Below are 21,153 nucleotides of genomic sequence, written 5' to 3' on the forward strand. Positions count from 1 at the left end.
CTTTCAGACGATGTATAAATCTCAAAACAAAAAATTGACCCTTATGACTGTTTTTGTGGTCCAGAGTTACATTATATTATATTATATTATATTATATTATATTATATTATATTATATTTCACAGAATGTCAAAAAAGAAAACTTTTATTCAAATTAGTGATGCTTAATAAATCTATTTAATCATATTTAGCCTCACATATAATTACATAAGAAAAGCCCCCAAATAAACATGTTTCAGAGACTTGTGGAAGTGTTTTTAAAGGTCAAATCTTTGTCTTTTTCCAGTAAAAGTATGCAAATGTAACATTTACAGTCCCTCAGAAGTAAATTTGTCTAAGGCATTAAGACTTGTTGTCAGACAATATAATATGAATATAATGTGGAATTTATTACATTTCCATTTGTAATCTGCAAATAGTACATATTTAAGACTCACTAAATGTTGGTTAAATAGAAAACAGCTTCCAGTTTTATTCAATATGAGACAGAAAAATGTACAGTTTTGCTGCAAATCACTGGTGAAGAAATAGATGCTGTATAGGACTGTTCACTCATATTTAACCATCTTATTAATTCCTGTTATTAATTCCTGTCTCAACCGCATCCAAGTATTTTTTTTCCTGTACAAAACAGCTCGTTTTGTTGCTTGATATTGCAAATTGGTGTGTCTTACCATATTATTTTAATGTATTATCTTAACTATGAACTCTAGTTTGTAGTGCAAACAGTTTTACCATTTACTGCATGTTGTTATTCTTCTCACTATTTTCCTATAGTGGATAATGAACCGGAGGTCTCACCCATAATCACATAACATACTTCCGCTTTAAAGAAATAGGTGCATAGACTCAAAGGAAAATACTAACACAATATTAGTCAGCATGGAAGGACATATCATGTGACCTCTGACTATTATTAATGAATCAAGCTCAAATATTTGCTTGGGTTACTGTCTGTCTGAATGTGCTTTATCTGCTAGCAAACACTGTGATCATAATAATGAATGGTGACCATTTGGTAAATGAGTGTCCTGTAGTGATAGTGTCTTGTAATCGTAACCCCTCTGTGGTTCCTGGGTCATTTTCGTTTTCTGTCATCTGTTGTGGAACAGTGTGTGGAAAAAAAATGTCAAGGTACAGCAGATAGACTTTTATCTTTCCCCACACACAAACAGTTTGACGTTATCTCAGTTTAGGGTTTGATTGTGGTGGGTATCTTTCAGGCCTGGCTGACTCTAACATTTAACTTCATTAACACAGTAGCAAAACAGTCGCTTAACTCAGGCACAAACATCAGGTCACGAATGTGCCCCTTCCCTGATGAGGAGCTCAAATCCACAAAAATCCATATATATATTTGAAATGAAGACTCGAGTCAGAATGTTCTGTCCACACATTTATATAATTGAAGTACCAGGGCTGTCAAGACCCAAAATGATAAAAAGTGGTCCATATGATGTGTGCAAGTGTGTTAAAGTCAACGGACTGAAATTTAAGTTATGTGAAAATATCTTAAATAATAAAGTATGAGGTAACCTAAATTTGTCTTCTCTTTCTCTTGAAGGCTGGTGTCATCCATTCATGCTATTATGGCCACCACAGCTGGCATCATCATAGTGTCCTCATGCAAAGGCAATGTGATTATGGACAGGTAAGTTGACTAACCCTTGTCACATCTTTCACAGTGCACCGATGAAAAGCTTTTCTGCAGCAAAGGATCAAATTGTATAAACGTTATGATAAAACAGATCAACATAGTGTTTCAGTCATGCTAAAAAAACACCCGTATACCTACAAATGGAAATATGTATAAAAAGTTATACATATAAAAAAGTTATAAAAAATGGAATTTACTGTATAACGCAGAATGTCATGAAATCTGCCAAATTCGAACTGAAAGTAAAATATATCAAAAGTAGATCAGTAAACTTAAATCAAAACACGATATGGACAAGTGTCTATTAAGCAGCAAAAATGCTATTTAAATATGAATCCTGCATGTTCTGCATGTCTTTGTGTAAACAAATGGCACAGATGCGCTGTTTTATTTATATACACAAACTGAAATGCGCGTTAATTGTATTCTTTTGTGAAAAACTATTGCCATAAAGGTCTTCATAGCAGCCTGTCAAAATAAAAGTTTGGTTTAACTTGAAGAAACTGTGACAGAAATATATAACTTAATGTAATGATTGTACTACTACTACTACTACTACTAATGAAATTATTATCAAACATTGTTTTTAAGGAATATTTACCAGAGAAACTATTTACCAGAATTTGTTTACTAGAAAAATGTAAATACTCAACATAGTGCTGGGCGATATGACGATATATATCGTGGGGACGATAGAAAAGGGTCTATCGTCCTATTTCTCTTCTATCGTTTCTATCGTTTCTAACCTAATTTTATCAATTACTAAAGAAAATATTGAATTAAATAGGCTATGACAAATATATGATAATGTCTTGTTGCTATGCAATGCATACTCTACCCTATAAGTGATAATCAAGAATAAAAATGAACTTTTTCACAAAGAAACTTCGTCTTGTGCGACGTGACGCTTTACGTTGTTGTGACATGCTTTAACTCGTGAGTGCTTAGCCTAAAGATGGAGACGCAAGAATGCCCGGAGTCGCAACAAACTGAGGCAGCAGCCAAGAAGTACTTTTGCCGAAACGTGGGGGTACGTCAGTGATTTGGTTGCATTTTGGCTTCAAGAGCTCCGATACGGAGCAGAAGACAGTCATGTGCAAACTCTGCCAAAAGACTGTTTCCGCGCCCGACGCTGACGCCTGTTTCACACACTCCGTCTGCAGTGCGTATTGCGTTGCGTATTTTTTTCCGCACACATGTTAACGGATTAGAGCGTTCACATTGCACGCGGTTGCTGTCCGGTAGTGCGCTCCAGAAGCGGTGCGTTTGCAGCAGTGGAGCGATCGTTTCGGCACAGAGTCTATTTTTGCTGTGCTGCATTGCGTTGCATGCGCTGAATGAAAGTGACAGCGCATTGTTCGCTGTAAAAATGAACATGGATTGACACGGAAATGTACCATAAATGCATATAAATGCAGTCTACTGTGTTTCACAGTCAACACGTGGCTTTTTGGCTAGGTTTAAAATAGTGCAGTTTTAAATAAACAAGGCAACATAATAGATTCTTTAAAATATGGTTTTTAATAAAGATTTAATGCGAAAGAAAGGCACAGAGAGCCAACTGTTTCTGTCTGTGGTAAGTTTTAATTTAAAATATTTGTGATAGCCCAAATTCAATATGAAAAGGAAGCTATAGCCTATAACCTATGCTGTGTTTAAATGTGTTGCAACTTGCTTGAGCAAATACAAATCTAGAAGTCAAGTGCATTGAATAATAGCCTACGTTGTTTATAATACGTTGAGTTTAAACGTGAATATGTCTAGTATTATTGTATTAGTGTACTGTGATAAAAGTATCCCAATGTTGAAAAAGCACGATTGGATTTGAAATTAAAATAACGGATAAATGGTGTGTTTGTGCTTAAACAGCCGCAGATCAGGAACTGACTGCAAATGCATCCTGTGTGAAAGCAAAACGAGTTTGCAGACGGAGTATGTGTGAAACATACTTTGATACTTTATTTATGAAAACGTACTTTATTTTGGTATATCGTGATATATATCGTTATCGTGATATAAAATAATCCATATCGTGATACATGATTTTTCCATATCGCCCAGCACTAACTCAACACAACATTTATGGAATGAATGAATGAATGAATAAATACAATTTTTTTTTTTTTTTTATAAAATCAATTATTTTACAGATGTTTTTGAAATTTAATGAAGCCATTAAAATGGAATCCAAAAAAAAGTAAAACAAAGAATTTGATAAACACAAACAAAGAATTTGAAAAATAAAACTTTCCAAAAAAAATCATATGGCCCTAGACATGTGATTTTTGTTAAACTTGTAATAAATTGCAGTTAAATTGTTAAATTAATTAGACTTTTTTTTATTTAACAAAAAAAAAGCTAATTTGGTAAAAAATAAAACAGATTTTGGTGTGCCTATATACGTTTTTCCTGAACACGGAAGTCACGCCTGACAGAAGAATGCTTTGCATTTCCGGTCTCCCGTGTTTCCAGTTAAAGTAGCATATATTCCGAGCTGTTAATCTAATGTTTTTAAAAAACACATGGCTCTATAGCGCCATCGGTTTGCAATGTCGCAATGACCGTCATTTGTCAGTGCCTTACTCCTTAAAGTTTAATGAGTGTGTAAATGACACAAAGCTGCCGACTTTATTTGAATGGGTTCCTATGGAGACCGGAACAGAAGAGCATCCAATCTGACGTTAGAATTCGTAATGGTGGCGCTCATCGTTTGCTCAGGAAAAAGGTCTATAACAGAAATAAGAGGCCTGTCAAACATTATTATTTATTTTAGCCACTAATTACAATTCAATTCTACACTAATGTTCAAAAGTTTATGGTTAGTATGTTTTTTAAACAAAATTAGTAGTTTTATTCAACAAAGAGGCATTATATTATTGACAGTGACAGTAAAGTCTTTCATATTAAAAGTGACAAAAAAGTGCATTTCAAGTCAATTCTGTTCTTTTGAACTTTCTATCCTGAAAAAAAATGTGTCACGGTTTCCACAAAAATTATATGCAGCACAAATGTTTGATAACAACACTGATAATAATAATAATAAATGTTTCTTGAGCATCAAATCAGCATATTAGGATGATTTCTGAAGAATAATGTGTCCCAGAAGACTGGAGTAATGATACAGAAAATTCCGCTTTAGCCATCACAGGAACAAATTACATTTTAAAATATATTAAAATAGGAAACAGTTATTTTAAATTGTAACAAAATTTTACAATATTACTATATTTCCTGTAATTTTGTTCAAATAAATGTTTCAAACTTAAGAATACGTTCTGTTCTCATAGATTATGAAAAAACAGCATACATTACAAAATAGAAAATCTGCATGAATCCTCTTTCTTTAAAGCGTCACTACGGTACAACAACAGTTTAAACTTCAAAACGGGTGCAGTACCACTTTAAGAAGGAGGTGCATTAGACCCTACCTGCCCATGTCATCTCAGTGGCCAATCACAACAGCCTCAGGGCAACAGTGCTTACCTCTGTTCCTACGCCACATCTGCTGACCCCTTTGGCTCCGCCCACACCCCAAGGACACAGGGAGGAGGAGATTAGGTACACCGAGTCCCAGGGCAACAGCTGTTACCTTCCTCTGTGCCCTTCCTCCCTCTGCCCTTCCCTGGCACTAGATTGACACCTGCAATTTCAGCCTCTGCCACCTGTTCATGTGAGGTGGGGGAAACGTGTGCGTGTGTTTGTGGTGTAACAGGGTAATCCACAGAAGGCACTTGCCAGGCAGGCCTAGAGAAAACTCCCAACCTCCCTGCTAATCCCCCAAAGGCTTAATACTTGGCTTGAGCACATGCGCAGCCATGATCCTGAGTGACAAGGAGCATCCAATGACGCTGTGAGAGTTAAAGGCATAGTTCACTCATTCAGTCGCCCAGATATTTCACAGGATGTCCAAGCTGCTGTTTTTCACACAATGGAAGGTGATGGGGATCAGGGGATGTTTTTTTATGAATACCTTTCACTTTAATTGTATATAAAGGAGCAGTTTGGACATTTTGCTAGATAACATCTTTGGAAGACAAATTAAGATATTTTTGATGAAATCCGAGAGCTTTCTGACCCTACATAGACAGCAACAGGGCCTACAATTAACACTCGTCAAGCGCCAAATGCACGTATAAAATTGGCGTTGGCCAGTATTTGTAACAGTCTCGCCAATTGGCGGGTAAAACTTTTCAGAAATAACAATGCAGAGTAGTGAAAACAACAGACAGTTTTTAAAGAGATTTGCTGTTACTAAAGTAGGCGAATAACAAGATCATCCGAAGACAAGATCATCTTGATTAACTGTTCTGAAGCGACAAGAGCGAATCAAATAAAAGGATATAAACGAACTGATAAGGTGAGAGCAGTGTGATGGCTAGACACGGTTCTAATAACTTTTACCTGAGAGGATATGGTGGCTTAATTTTGGAAGATTAACTTTTCTTTTCTTTATTCTTTATAACCCGAGAATGCGGCGACACATACCTGGGGTTACGCCGCCTAAACGGTGCATTGAAGTATAGTTTGAAAGGTTGCGCATTCCGCTGTACACATACATTGAGCCACTTCAGACAGCCCACTAGTAGCACTACAATGGACGAAAACACACACAATTATGCCAAATGCGTGGTTTTGGCGTGTTACCTTGTAAGCATAGTCTTAAATGAATTATAAAGTCTTTCACGAGTTCGCCCTTACATCTAATCTGCTTGAGCGAGTATTAAGCATATTTTGGCGTGCTGTCCGGGGGAAGGGTTCCGGGCCGGAATACAGGCCGGACCCAGAGAACTCCCCCTGCTAGTGTAGGATAGAAACAGATTAGAAGTGGTGAGTAGGGGTGGAGGAGGGATGCCAAGAAACTATCACTGGATGGAGGTAAGACGGCTGGTAATATATAGAGGATGCGCTGATTGAATGATTGGTTAAACAGGTTGCACCTGTGCCGAATGGGTTGATTATCTGATCGTGCTCCTCCTGAACCTTGTTTAATCAAACATCATTAAATGATCGTAATGAGTTGGGAGAAAATCAATGGAAATCAAATAACAAAAGGAAAAAAGAAATCATCACTCGACTACTCTAGTCACTGATTAACTTTTGTAGCTTGAATAAAGATTAAAGGGATAGTTCACCCAAAAATGAATATTTGATGTTCATCTGCTTACCCCCAGGGCATTCAAGATGTAGGTGACTTTGTTTCTTCAGTAGAACACAAACAAAGATTTTTAACTCAAACTGTTGCAGTCTGTTAGTCATATAATGGCAGTGGATGGGCATCAAACCTTGCACAGACAAATCCAAATTACACCCTGCGGCTCGTGACGATACATTGATGTCCTAAAACATGAAACAATAGTTTTTGCGACAAACTGAACAGTATTTATATCATTATTTACCTCTGATACAATGTCCAACTGCCCTAAGCGCGTGCTCAGCATCTGGCACGTTACCTGTGTACGCATTCTGGCGTAGTATACGCTAATGCCGGAAGAGAAAAAATTATCGCTGCAGACCCTCCACACTTTTACTAAGTTTATGGGTGTGTTGATATCCAGCCGAAGAGCAAGCAACCATAACTTCAAGCGATCAAGTTCAGAAGTTGAATCGGTGAACAGTCAACAGTCCTGGATGAGTTTGCGCAAGCAGATGTAATCTTTTAGCTTTAAATCGGTTTAAACAATGAGGATAAGAGCAAGTAATTACCATTTTGAATAGCCACTAAACCCACAATCTCTGTGCATTGTGTAAACAATGAGTGTCGTATATATGTGACAGATCGCTTCCGGTGTTTACTTTTACTTTCAAGGGTTGGTGCCCATTCACTGCTATTATATTACTAACAGTCTGCAACGGTTTGAGCTAAAAATCTTTGTTTGTGCTTTACTGAAGAAACAAAGTTATTTACATCTTGGATGCCCTGGGGGTAAGCAGATAAACATCAAATTTTCATTTTTGGTCCCTTTAATCTGTAAAGTAGTTTATGTAAAGATTGTTTTAAAACCATTTAAATTAAGTTGTTATATATTTCAGAGCCAAAAAATAAGAAATAATAGCTTTAAATTATACTGTAAAATTGAATAGCTATAAGTAATGGGTAAAACTGAGTGAAAATGCATTTATTAGAGACACCAGTAGTAGGACAAATTAAAACATGTAAATATGTTTAGTCATTTTAATAGTAATAACTGCCTGTTTTTGCAAAAAGAAACATTTTGGCCGGTAAATTTTATCACGTCACTGGGCATTGGCAGGTGTGCAAAAAAAAGATAGTTTTAGGCCCTGGACAGCAATGCAACTGACTCGTTCAAGGCCCAGAAAGGTATTAAGGACATTGTTAAAACAGTCCATGTGACATCAGTGGTTCAACCGTAATGTTATAAAGCTACGAAAATACTTTTTGTGTGCAAAGAAAACAAAAATAATCACATTATTCAACAATTTCTTCTCTTTTGTACACACAGTACATGCATGGTACTCTCCTGAGTGTGTGGCGAAGACTGAATGTGTCAGTTGCGTTGCTGTCTATGCAGGTTCAGAAAGCTCTCAAAAATATCTTAATTTGTGTTCTGAAGATGAATGCAGGTCTTATGGGTTTGGAATGACATGAGGGTTAGTAATTAATGACAGAATTGTTATTTTTGGGTGAACTTTTTTTTCTTTTAGTTTGTGCACATGTGAATCTTACATTTACCGTATAACTGATGTATATCTTGTGTGTGGTGTGTATGAACAGTTTTGAGATAGAGTTGTTCCAGGTCAGTGTAGCCATCTTTGTAATTAAACAATTTAATAACAACAAGTTAATAACGAATAATGACAAACCCTTACCTGATCCCAAAAAAATGATGCATAAATAATGTATTAACTTTTAAAACTGAGGATGTCCTCACAGAGACATTTTCTGGGGACAAATGTGCTGTTTCTGTCTCTTGTATTCTATGTCTTAATGCACAAAGTATTATTTTAATATTTTATCAGTTTATTCATAGATGTTAAAATATTTTTAAATAATACGTCATGCAACATAATAAATGTATGATATAAAATTTATTTTGGACTACTTATGTCTTAGCCTAGACATTTAAAATTGCTACTAGCACATGACATAATGACATGTGATAAATAAACATGACATATTTTAGCTACACCCTATAAAATACACGCCTGTTGAAGTTGTTTGTCTAATGCAATCCACACCTGGATGAAGACTTTTCTATTTGTACTGTTAAAATTACTTTGTTGCAGTTCATTTGAATGTAAACTTAATGCAAATTTTGCACAGAAAAACAACACATATTTTGGGAAAATCTAGTTAGCAAACTACCAAACTACCGTTAAAAAAATTTCTTATGCTTACCAAATCAAATTTATTTGATCCAAAGTGCAGCAAAAACAGTAAAATTTTGAAATATTTTTACTATTTAAAATAACTGTTTTCTCTTTTAATATATATTTAAAATGTAATTTATTCCTGTGATTTCAAAGCTGAATTTTTAGCGTCATTACTCCGGTCACATGATCCTTCAGAAATCTTTGTAATATTCTGATTTGTTGCTCAAAAAACCTTTAGTGTTATGATGTTTAAAACAGCTAAATGGCATTTCTTTCAGGTTTCTTTGATGAATAGAAAGTTCAGAAGAACAACAATTATCTGAAAAAGAAATGTTTGTAATATTATAAATGACTTTATAAACACTTTTGATCAATTTAAAGCATCCTTGCTAAATAAAAGTATTAATTTCTATAATAAAAAAAGACTCCAAGCTTTTGATGTTTGGATCTTTCTATTCATCAAAGAATGCTGAAAAAGTGTACTCAACTGTTTTAAATATTAATAATAATAATGTTTCTTGATGTTTCTTGAACAGCAAATCAGCTTATTAGAATGATTTCTGTAGGATCATGTTACACTGAAGACTGAAGTGATGATGCTAAAAATATAGCTTTGATCACAGAAATAAATTAAATTTTAAAATATATATTCAAATAGAAAGCAGTTATTTTAAATAGTAAAAATATTTTTGGATCAAAAAAAAGAAAAAAAAGAATTCTTTAAAAAAAGTCTTACTGTTCAAAAACTTTCGACTGGTAGTGTATATCAATTATAAAATTACTGTTTTCTATTTTAATATGTTTTAAAATGGTATTTATTCCTGTGCAGGCAAAGCTGAATATTCAGCATCATTACTCCAGTCTTCAGTGTCAATTGATCCTTCATAAATCATTCTAATATACTGATTTGATGCTCTAGAAATATTTATTATTAGTTTCTTTAAAGAAATCAAATAAAATTGAAATGAGCATATTTGTAACTGTCTGAAATCACTCCACACACATGATTTGTTCACCTGTTCTGTTCGTCTTCTGTTCCAGACACTGGCTGACCACCTATTTTGTCATTTGGTATGGCGTTCCCTACATGTCATATGACATCTTCGCCATGTACCTCAGCCATTACTATCGCTTCCGGGTCAAAGGTCACAAGGACTATAAAAGCCACTCTCTACGAACCGTCAACTCATTTGTGAGGAAAGAGTTCCTGCTGGTCCTCCATCACATTGCACTACTCACCATCCTACTACCTGTGACTCTGGTGAGAGAGAGAGAAAGAGGACAGACACATAGGATGAGTGAAATGACAGCCAATAATATGATAGGAGAGAGTAATGGGCCTTCTCAAATAACCACCTCCACCTATAGCCAGGACCAAATGGGAGGGAATGAAAAAAAGGCGATGCAGTGCTTTTGTGTCCGTTAAGTACCTGATCCGTGAGAAACAATTACCTTAATAGCAGCTGTTACACTGCCAGAGTACATGCAGCGGGACAGACGCACACACACACTGGTGGAAACCTGGTCTTTTGTTTGGTGTCTCTGGGCTGTCAGTGGTGATATGAGATCACTTTACCCATGCTTCCATTATTCACACACAGCTGCTACTCAGATACCACCTCTCACACACGCTGCTTTGTGCTCCTGTTCCACAAAATGACCCACCAAACGTAAAGTCACAAACACAGACAAACTGATTTTGACATGAATGTTAATAACATCAAGAAAGACCAAGCCCCAGACCACCACAACAAAACATCTGGCTGTCCAGTGGGTTATGCTAGATGTATAACATTTCACATATTTTTGAAATGTACATTATTTATTACATTACGCATTAGTAGGGCACTTTTGCATGGGAAAATAGTATATATAGAGATAAATAAAGTATAGATAAATATTATAGAAACCATAGACTCAGTTTGCAAATCCCTCCAAACAGTGTGGTTTAGATTACACTGCAGGTTAGCTGGAAGGGTTCAGATGGCTGTTCTGACTGGTCGTTCTTATCTAGTGTTACATTTATGCACACATTACACACCTTTGATCCACCATATCCACCGCTGTGTATCATAACACATATATGTGGACCATTCACAAAAATAGTCACAGAGTAAAAACACCATTCTGTACATCTTGTCTAGTGTATTTTTTGTTTTCCCATGAAGGTCTGTTTCAATTGTTTGTCTTTTAATTTAGTATTGCATGTAATTTACAACTTTATTGTAGCTTGATTTGAACGGTTTGAATGACTTCAACCTAAGATGATTAGAAGGACACTTACAAGGAGGTGTGTGTTGTGATGTAAAGTGTCAGATTTGTCGCTAGGGCTGTAAATATTTTCTTTGATGATGATTAATAGATTACCATTCTTATTATTAGGTGTAATGAATTATGATGAAATCATTTAGATATTTTTATTGGATTATTTAGGTTTTTATCATTTTTGGTAGGATTTTTTTTTAGCAAGTAGATTGGGTATCTGTATTTGGGGGGATTTTACTGAAAAAAAAAAAGATAAGAATTTTATTTAGGAAAATAAGGCAGTATACTACCATTCAAAACATTGGGGTCAGTAATTTCTTTTATTATTAACTCTCAAAAATAGTCCACTATAATACTAAGCACACACAGTTTTCAAAATGTAAAATAAATAAATAATAAAGCATTTCTTTAGCACAAATCAGCATATTAAAATTATTTCTGAGTGATCATGTGACACTGAAGACTAGAGTAATTGCTGCTGAAAATGAATCTTTGCCATCACACAAATAAATTACATTTTAAAATATATTAGCTTAGAAAACAGCTTTTTTGATTGATAATAATATTTGTGACCCTGGACCACAAAACCATCTGTAAATTTGGAGAAATAGCAACAATACATTGTATGAGTCAAAATTATAGATTTTTCTTTTATGGCAAAAATTATTTGGATATTAAGTAAAGAATTAGAAGATATTTAGTAAATTTTCTACCGTAAAAATATCGAAACCGTATTTATTATTAGTAATATGCATTGATAAGAACTTCATTTGGACAACTTTAAAGGCAATTTTCTCATTATTTAGATTTTTTTTGCACCCCCAGATTCCAGATTTTCAAAAAGTTGTATCTCAGCTAAATATCGTCCTATACTAACAAACCATACATCAGTTACATCAATGGAAAGCTTATTTATTAAAATTTAAAATCTATTTCAAATTTTGGTCCATGGTCACATTTTATTAAAATGAAAATTTTTACTGTATTTTTTTATCAAATAAATGCAGCTTTGTTGAGCATAAGAAACTTCTTTTTTAAAAAAACATTAAAAACATCTCACAGATCCCAGTTTAAATGGTAGTGTACACTGGGTTTTATTGTAGTAATTATCAGTTATTCAATTCCATGGATTGCATATTTACATTCTTTTTGTTCACATTGGGTAGAATGTGTGTGTGCATGTTTGTGCTGACTGTGCTTTTTTGTGTTCTCTGTGTACATCAGTTCTTCAGGAAGGACCAGGGCGATTACTTCATTGGCTGTCTCTTCCTCACAGAGCTCAGCACTCCTTTTGTTTCACTGGGCAAAATCCTCATTCAGGTAACACTTGATCGTGTATTTTACTCAGCAGTTCTTCATAGTGCGGTTCCTGCCAGCTTGATGGAGAAGCCAGTCAACACTTTTCTAGTTCCCTTTAGTCAATATAAATATGTGTTAAATACAGAGATGGAGGTCTGTCGAGTACCAAACAATCCATCTACTCAGTGTTCCTGCTTTAAAGGGAAAATCCAGAAAATCTATTGCTAATACTTGCTTATATTTTTCTGTTGTTTTCCTACCAAAAATTGTCACATCTTGGATGACGAATCTGGAACATTTTGATTGGAGAAAGTGATAATAATAATTAATAATTTGGCGTTTTTTTCCATATACAGTGCCCTCCACTAACGTTTCCACCCTTGGTAAATATGAGCAAATGTGGCTGTGAAAATAAATCTGCTTTGTTTATTTTTTTTTTACTTTTCATTTGAAAAAGTTCATAAAATTCTAACCTATCTTTGTAGTAAAACAATTTAAAGTGATGGGAAACTCACATTGTGGTGCAGTATAAATGTTTTTCTCTAGTTCATGTTAGCCACAATTATTGGCACCCAATTATTGCAACGTCCAAGAGATTAGAGACCATTGCTTGTACAGAATATTTTGGAGTTTCTTCTTTTCAGTTCATTCCACTGATTTTCTATAGGGTTTAGGTCAGAGAATTGGGGTGGCAATGGAAGAAGCTTCTTTTTCTGCTCAGTGACACATTTTTGTGTTGATTTTGATGTTTGTTTTGGATCATTGTCCTGATCGAAGAGACAACCACAGTCCATTATAAGATTTCTAACAATGGCCATGTAATAAGCTCTTTTTTGTTTCATCTGACCATTAAAGCCAGTCCTGTTTGAAATTCTAGTCGTGTCTGACAACTAAATATGCTGGAGTTTTAGTGAGTAGGATTTTTCTTGAAACACTCCTGAACAACATGTGGTGATGAAGGGGTTGTTTGATATATTTTTTTAGGCTTTCTGACCCCAGGACTCAACTAATCTCTGCAATTCTCCAGCTGTGATCCTTTGGCCACTCAAACTGTCCTCCTGACAGTGCATTAGGACGTCTTCTTGCAGGCAGATTTGTGACATCTTTAGTTGATTGGAACTTCTTAATTATTGCCCTGATGGTGGGAATGAGGGTTTTTAATGCTTTAGCTCTTTTCCTACAGCCACTTTCTATTTTGTGAAGCTCAACAATCCTGTGCACATCATAACTATACTCTTTGCATTCGTCCTTGTGATGAATGATGAAGGGAAGTTGGCCTTTGTGTTCCTTATATTTATAATCGTGTGGAACAGGAAAGCATGGCTGGACAATTTCATGGTCCTAGTCACCCTGTTTGCTAAAAAAAAAAAAAATGTAAATATGAATGGGAATATACTTCTGAGATGTTTTTCTCTAGGGTGACTATAATTGTGGCCAACATGAAAAGCATTTATTTCATAAATGTGAGTTTTCCCTCACTTTCAATTGTATTACTTCAATGAAAGGTTAGAATTTTGTAATTTTTTTTAATTAAAGATCAAACAAATAAACAGTGCAGATTTATTTTAACAGCAGCCTTTGCTTATATTTACGAAAGGTGACAATACAGGTCCTTTTCAAAAAATTAGCATATTGTGATAAAGTTCATTATTTTCTGTAATGTACTGATAAACATTAGACTTTCATATATTTTAGATTCATTACTACACAACTGAAGTAGTTCAAGCCTTTTATTGTTTTAATATTGATGATTTTGGCATACAGCTCATGAAACCCCAAAATTCCTATCTCAAAAAATTAGCATATTTCATCCGACCAATAAAAGAAAAGTGTTTTTAATACAAAAAAAGTCAACCTTCAAATAATTATGTTCAGTTATGCACTCAATACTTGGTCGGGAATCCTTTTGCAGAAATGACTGCTTCAATGCGGCGTGGCATGGAGGCAATCAGCCTGTGGCACTGCTGAGGTGTTATGGAGGCCCAGGATACTTCGATAGCGGCCTTAAGCTCATCCAGAGTGTTGGGTCTTGCGTCTCTCAACTTTCTCTTCACAATATACCACAGATTCTCTATGGGGTTCAGGTCAGGAGAGTTGGCAGGCCAATTGACCAAATGAGACCCTGCCCTTGATAAAACAAAGTGGTCCAAAGTACTTTTTTCAGATGAAAGCAAATTTTGCATGTCATTGGAAATCAAGGTGCCGGAGTCTGGAGGAAGACTGGGGAGAGGGAAATGCCAAAATGCCTGAAGTCCAGTGTCAAGTACCCACAGTCAGTGATGGTCTGGGGTGCCATGTCAGCTGCTGGTGTTGGTCCACTGTGTTTTATCAAGGGCAGGGTCAATGCAGATAGCTATCAGGAGATTTTGGAGCACTTCATGCTTCCATCTGCTGAAAAGCTTTATGGAGATGAAGATTTCATTTTTCAGCACGACCTGGCACCTGCTCACAGTGCCAAAACCACTGGTAAATGGTTTACTGACCATGGTATTACTGTGCTCAATTGGCCTGCCAACTCTCTTGACCTGAACCCCATAGAGAATCTGTGGGATATTGTGAAGAGAAAGTTGAGAGACGCAAGACCCAACACTCTGGATGAGCTTAAGGCCGCTATCGCAGCATCCTGGGCCTCCATAACACCTCAGCAGTGCCACAGGCTGATTGCCTCCATGCCACGCCGCATTGAAGCAGTCATTTCTGCAAAATGATTCCCGACCAAGTATTGAGTGCATAACTGAACATAATTATTTGAAGGTTGACTTTTTTTGTATTAAAAACACTTTTCTTTTATTGGTCGGATGAAATATGCTAATTTTTTGAGATTTTGAAATTTTGGGTTTTCATGAGCTGTATGCCAAAATCATCAATATTAAAACAATAAAAGGGCTTAAACTACTTCAGTTGTGTAGTAATGAATCTAAAATATATGAAAGTCTAATGTTTATCAGTACATTACAGAAAATAATGAACTTTATCACAATATGCTAATTTTTTGAAAAGGACCTGTATTATTGGAGGACACTGTATAGCACCCTGGGACATAACAAATCTCCAATCCTCTTAGCAAATTACTGAAAATAATTTTTGTGGAAACTGTGATACATTTTTTCCAGGATTTTTTAATGAACAGCATTTTTGGTCAATTTTTTTTTTTAACATTATAAATTATTAACTGTCACTTACTGAAAAAAATCTTACTGACCCTTTACTGACCTTCCAATTGCTGGGAATTACAGTCGATGCGTGTTCCGTTTACTTTATTGTTTATTAGAAAAACAATCGTACAACATCGAAAAAGAAAACAAGGATCAACACAGCTCCCAACACGGTCTCAAAACACCTTATTAACTTATTAGGGGTAACAATTATACAATATATAATGCATGTAAGTGCATATACATATAACAATAACTAGGGCTGCACGATTACAGTCATGGACAAAATTGCTGGCACCCTTGGTAAATATGGGCAAAGAAGGCTGTAAAAATAAATCTGCGTTGTTTCTCCTGTTGATCTTTAGTCAAAAAATCTGCAAAATTCAAACATTTCATTAAAAAAAAAAAAAAATAAGTGGGGGGAATATAATATTATGAAATAAACGGTTTTCTCTAATACACCCTGGCCATAATTGTTGGCACCCTTGTATTCAAAACTTTCTGCAACTTCCATTTGCATGAAAAACAGCTCTGATTTTTCCCCCTTCATGCCTGATGAGGTTTGAAAATATATGGCATTTGCTTCTCATCCAAGGGAGTGGGCTCACTCACAATTTTGCCCCAAAACACAGCCATGAATAAAGAATGGTACCAAAACACCCTCCAACAGCAACTTCTTCCAACAATCCAACAACAGTGAAGAACAATGCATTTTCCAGCACGATGGAGCACCGTGCCATAAGGCAAAAGTGATAACTAAGTGGCTCGGGGACCAAAACGTTGAAATTTTGGGTCCATGGCCTGGAAACTCCCCAGATCTTAATCCCATTGAGAACTTGTGGTCAATCCTCAAGAGACAAAAACCCACTAATTCTGACAAACTTGGATTTGGCCCAGAAGTTGATTGAGAGAATGCCCAGTCCAACTGCAGAGGTCCTGAAAAAGAAGGGCCAACACTGCAAATACTGACTCTTTGCATAAATGTCATGTAATTGTCGATAAAAGCCTTTGAAACGTATGAAGTGCTTGTAATTATATTTCAGTACATCACAGAAACAACTGAAACAAATATCTAAAAGCAGTTTAACAGCAAACTTTGTGAAAACTCATATTTGTGTCATTCTCAAAACTTTTGGCCACGACTGTATAGCACCCTGGGTCGTTGCAAATCACCAATCCTCTCTGTATAGTATTAATTTTCTGGAAACGGTGATACATTTTTTCCAGGATTCTTTAATGAAATGCATTTTTAGTCAATTATTAACTGTCACCTACTAAAAAAAATTATACTGATCCCATTTTTTTAATTGCAGTGTATGATAGGGAAATATTAATAATAGAAATCCTGTGGAACAGGAACGATGCAGATTTATTTTCACTTTGCTCATATTTACCAAGGGTGCCAAGATTAGTGGAGGTCACTGTATAGCACCCTGGGACATTACAAATTGCCAATCCTCTCAGTATAGTAATATTTTTGTGGAAACAGTAATATATTTTTTCCAGGATTCTTTAATAACCATCATTTTTTTTGTCAGAAATCTTTTGTAACTTTAAATTATTTACTGTTACTTACTGAAAAAAATCTTACTGACCACAATCTTCTGAATTGCAGTGTATGATAGGGACATAATAATAATCATAATAAGTAATAATAAGTCATGGCTGGACAGTTTCATGGTCCTAGTCACCCTGTTTTGCAAAAAAAAAAAAAAAATATGAATGGGAATATACTTTCAACATGTGAGTCTCCCCTTCAATGAAAAGATAGAATTTTGGGAATTTTTTGATTGAAAGATCAATAAGATATGCAGATTTATTTTCACAGCAACCTTTGCTCATGTTTACCAAGGGTGCCAATTTTATTGGAGGCACATACAAATGTTCCCAATAAACGTAGTATTCTCTGTGCTCACTTATTTTCCTTTCTCTGCACTTTTCCAAACATCTCATTTTGTGCTGATTCTTGGTTACTGCTGATTTAGAGTGATTAAGTGAAATTGCTTTCAGACATGGATATGGATATGGATATATGCTTTCACATGCCCCCTTTTGGCAGTCATGGGTATTGTTATCCCAGCATCTGTAGTTGTAGTGACATAATGTGTCAGCATGAAGTCTGGTCCACTTTGCAGCTTTTTCTGACAAAAAACAGCTAATCAAGATGAGACTTACATGTGAAGGGATCAATCACAATTTTATTTGATTAGAAATGCTTTGAAGTATTTAAAATAAGTCACCCAAAATGTAACATCCTATCAATGTTTACTTACCCTTTGTTGATTCAAACCTGTATGACTTACCCCCATCTTTTCTTCTTCCTCTCATTCTTCCATGTTGACTGTCTCTTCCTGTAGCTGGGGATGCAGGACTGCTGGCTGCACAAGGTTAATGGCGGCATGGTGCTGCTGAGTTTCTTCATGTGCCGCATCGCACTCTTCCCCTACATGTACTGGACCTACGGCTCGCACTACGGCATCCCGCTCTACAGCGTTCCCTTCCATCTGCCGCTCTCCACCAACCTGGGAAACCTCTGCATCCTGTCACCGCAGGTCTACTGGTTCGTCCTCCTCTGCCGCAAAGGCTACCGACTCTACAAGCGGGAGCGGGAATCGCAAAACCAGGCTTCTCCGCTGTCCTCGCCCGAGCCAGTCTTAGATAGCTCCAAGGCCGAATAGTGAAGGTCTGTCTTTATCTAGAACAAAACAATCAACCGACATCACAGCTGAAGGCTACGGCACTGCATCTACTACTGTTACAGTCCAACCAAGACTTCATGTTAGAAATACCTTTTCATTCCACTCACACACTCACATGTACTGGATTGACTTCTACAGTGAGCATCTTTTAGGTCAGTTATTGAGGGCCGTAACCCTCTTTTCCTTCTCTGATTGGAGAATCTGTTACAGTTTGGACTGGCGTATTCGAGTGTCATTGGAATTATCTGTTACTTTTTGTTATTTTTCTTTTTTGTCCTATATGAAATGGTGCCGCGTGTGCTTGAAGTACAAAAATACACTAGTTTAAACTAGGGAATTTAATTTGCGATCATAGTAAATTCATTGGATTAAACCCGCAGTGTATCAAATCACATCCGAGCAGCATTTCAGATCACTTCCCACTCAAAGCGCAACGCTCCGATCACATGGTAAGCATTTCCATGGCTGCAGTGCTGCTGTTCTTGTTTACAGCTCATTAGAGTTCTGTGAATGTGTTTGCACACACACTGCCCTGCTGTGACTGTTTACACTTCTCTACCACACACCACACGCCCTTTACGCTCTGGAGGCTGCTAATGAATTCTGCTTCGCTTCGGTGGGCCTTTTGAGCATCTGAAGTCCTCCCATTAACATGGGGGCAGTAGAGAGTCGCTCCTTATGTTTACAATGGTATAGACGAGACTTGAGTCTATAGGGGGATGAGGTCTTTGCCGGGGACAAAGAGCGATCACATAACGCTTGGCATATCTTTTAGGCCACACGATGCACGAGGGCATCTCCAGGCAGTAGTCAAAGCAATAACAAGGGGCTTCAAAGCAAGGGATTGTGGGTAGTTGGATAGCCCAAGTTCTGATGTAATGCTGGGTTCCTACAGTTTTGTGAAGAAGGACAATATCAGGGAATTTTACAATTGAGGTTTTCATGTGTGGGAAAAGTCTTATCTTATGTAGTCGATATCATTTCTGTAGCTCTCCGGCTGAATATTTTTTGGCTAGACGTCACTTTTTATGATTGCTATATCTACTATATAGTTAGAAAATTTTATCTGGAAAAGTCACTGGTCAAGAGATGTGGGAAAACTGTGCTTTTGAGTGTGAAGTGTGAAGTGTGAAATGCTCTTGATACGGGGCATGAATTTTTATCTTTCTGTTAACTGAGCCTACAGTTTGAGTTGTAAATAAGTTATATTTAATTCTACATCAACAAATATTGCAGTACAAAGGGTGATTTGCTTTCGCCTAGGGTCATTTTAGGGATAATCTGTGGCTTGTGAAAGTGTAGGCTTAGCAAGGAACTCAAAAGTCTTTGTTTCAGGGCTTTTAACACAACCTGCAGCATCTTTCATAATACATTTAGTGAATGCTGGATGCCGTATGAATGCGTCTTAGAGGTTTTTTTAACAGGGCCTTCCAGATTCCATTAGGCACTTTCAGAAGTGCAGAACTGTCAGATTAAAATGTTGCCCATGCACTCTTATTTAGTGTTTCCAAGACAAACTGGACCTAAAGGTTGCCTTTAGCAAGTGTGTGTGTGAGACAGACAGAGAGAAGACTTATATAACCATGTGTATAAGCTCCCAGCTCACTCTCTAGAAGGTTGAACGGGGTCTTTGCTGGATTGAAAGAGAGAGAATGTGTGTTTTGCTCTCCCTTTCTAAAGCTTTAGTACTTTTTTGAAACTAACTATGCAGTCTTGAAAGCTGCTGCTTTTTGTCTATGGCAACACTATGCTTTCTGTAGTTTTGTTGAGGTGGGATTGCGTTTGGCAGATGAGCTGGCCATATTAATCATAACGCATGTTTTTGATTTTTTTTTTTTTTTAAGTAGTATATTATGTTGATGCTTTTCTCCATTGTTTACTGATGTCTGTTACAGTATGTTTTTCTATAACCAACATTGTTTTCTCTCATTTTTCACTCTTTCATTTATAGGTTAGTCTGCTTTTCATATCCATTATGTACACTCTAAAAAATGCTGGGTTTAATTCAATGTTGGGTAAAATATGGGCAAACCCAGCGACTGGGTTGTTTTGACCCAGCACTTGGGTTAAATGTTTAACCCAAACTTCTGGGTAGTTTTATTTAACTCAACTATTGTTAAAAGATTACTACACTACCAGTCAAAAGTTTTTGAACAGTAAGATTTGTAATGTTTTTAAAGAAGTCTCTTCTGCTCACCAAGCCTGCATTTTTTGATCCAAACATTTATTATTATTATGTTGACAACATCTGAGTAGAATTTTTTTTTTTCAGGTTTCTTTGATGAATAGAAAGTTCAAAAGAACAGCATTTATCATCATATTATATCAATTTAAAAAGCATCCTTGCTAACTAAAATTATTAATTTCTAAAATTAATTGGATATATTAAGTAAAAAAATAAAAAAATACAATTTTACTCCAAACTTTTGAATAATGTATAATGTTGCAAATAATTTTTATTTCAGATAAATGCTAACCTTTGAATATTTGTTTTCATCAAACTGTTTTAAATATTTATAATAATATTTTAAGCATTTTAAGAAAGATTTCTAAAGGATCATGAGTAATGATGCTGGAAATTCAGCTTTGAAATCACAGAAACATTACATTTTAAATATTCAATATAGAAACAGTTATTTTAAATAGTAAAAAATATTTCAAAATTTTACTGTTTTTTTTCTGTACTTTGGATCAAATGCAGGCTTGGTGAGCAGAAGAGACTAATTAAAAAAAAAAACATGTTCAAA

The 21,153-nt window shown here is 35.8% G+C and overlaps 1 protein-coding gene across 1 annotated transcript in view; it reads left to right on the plus strand.

The window, feature by feature from the left end:
• Positions 1 to 18,504, plus strand: part of tlcd3a (TLC domain containing 3A) — a 29,198-nt gene extending 10,694 nt beyond the window's left edge. The window contains exons 2-5 of the mRNA XM_073841419.1: positions 1,564 to 1,650; positions 10,030 to 10,249; positions 12,478 to 12,573; positions 18,065 to 18,504. Coding sequence (XP_073697520.1) covers positions 1,564 to 1,650; positions 10,030 to 10,249; positions 12,478 to 12,573; positions 18,065 to 18,385 — 724 coding nt within the window. The 3' untranslated portion in view covers positions 18,386 to 18,504. The remainder of the gene's footprint in view (positions 1 to 1,563; positions 1,651 to 10,029; positions 10,250 to 12,477; positions 12,574 to 18,064) is intronic.
• Positions 18,505 to 21,153: the final 2,649 nt, after the last annotated feature.

This window comes from Garra rufa, chromosome 5 (assembly GCF_049309525.1).
Source record: "Garra rufa chromosome 5, GarRuf1.0, whole genome shotgun sequence".
Classification (NCBI taxonomy): domain Eukaryota; kingdom Metazoa; phylum Chordata; class Actinopteri; order Cypriniformes; family Cyprinidae; genus Garra; species Garra rufa.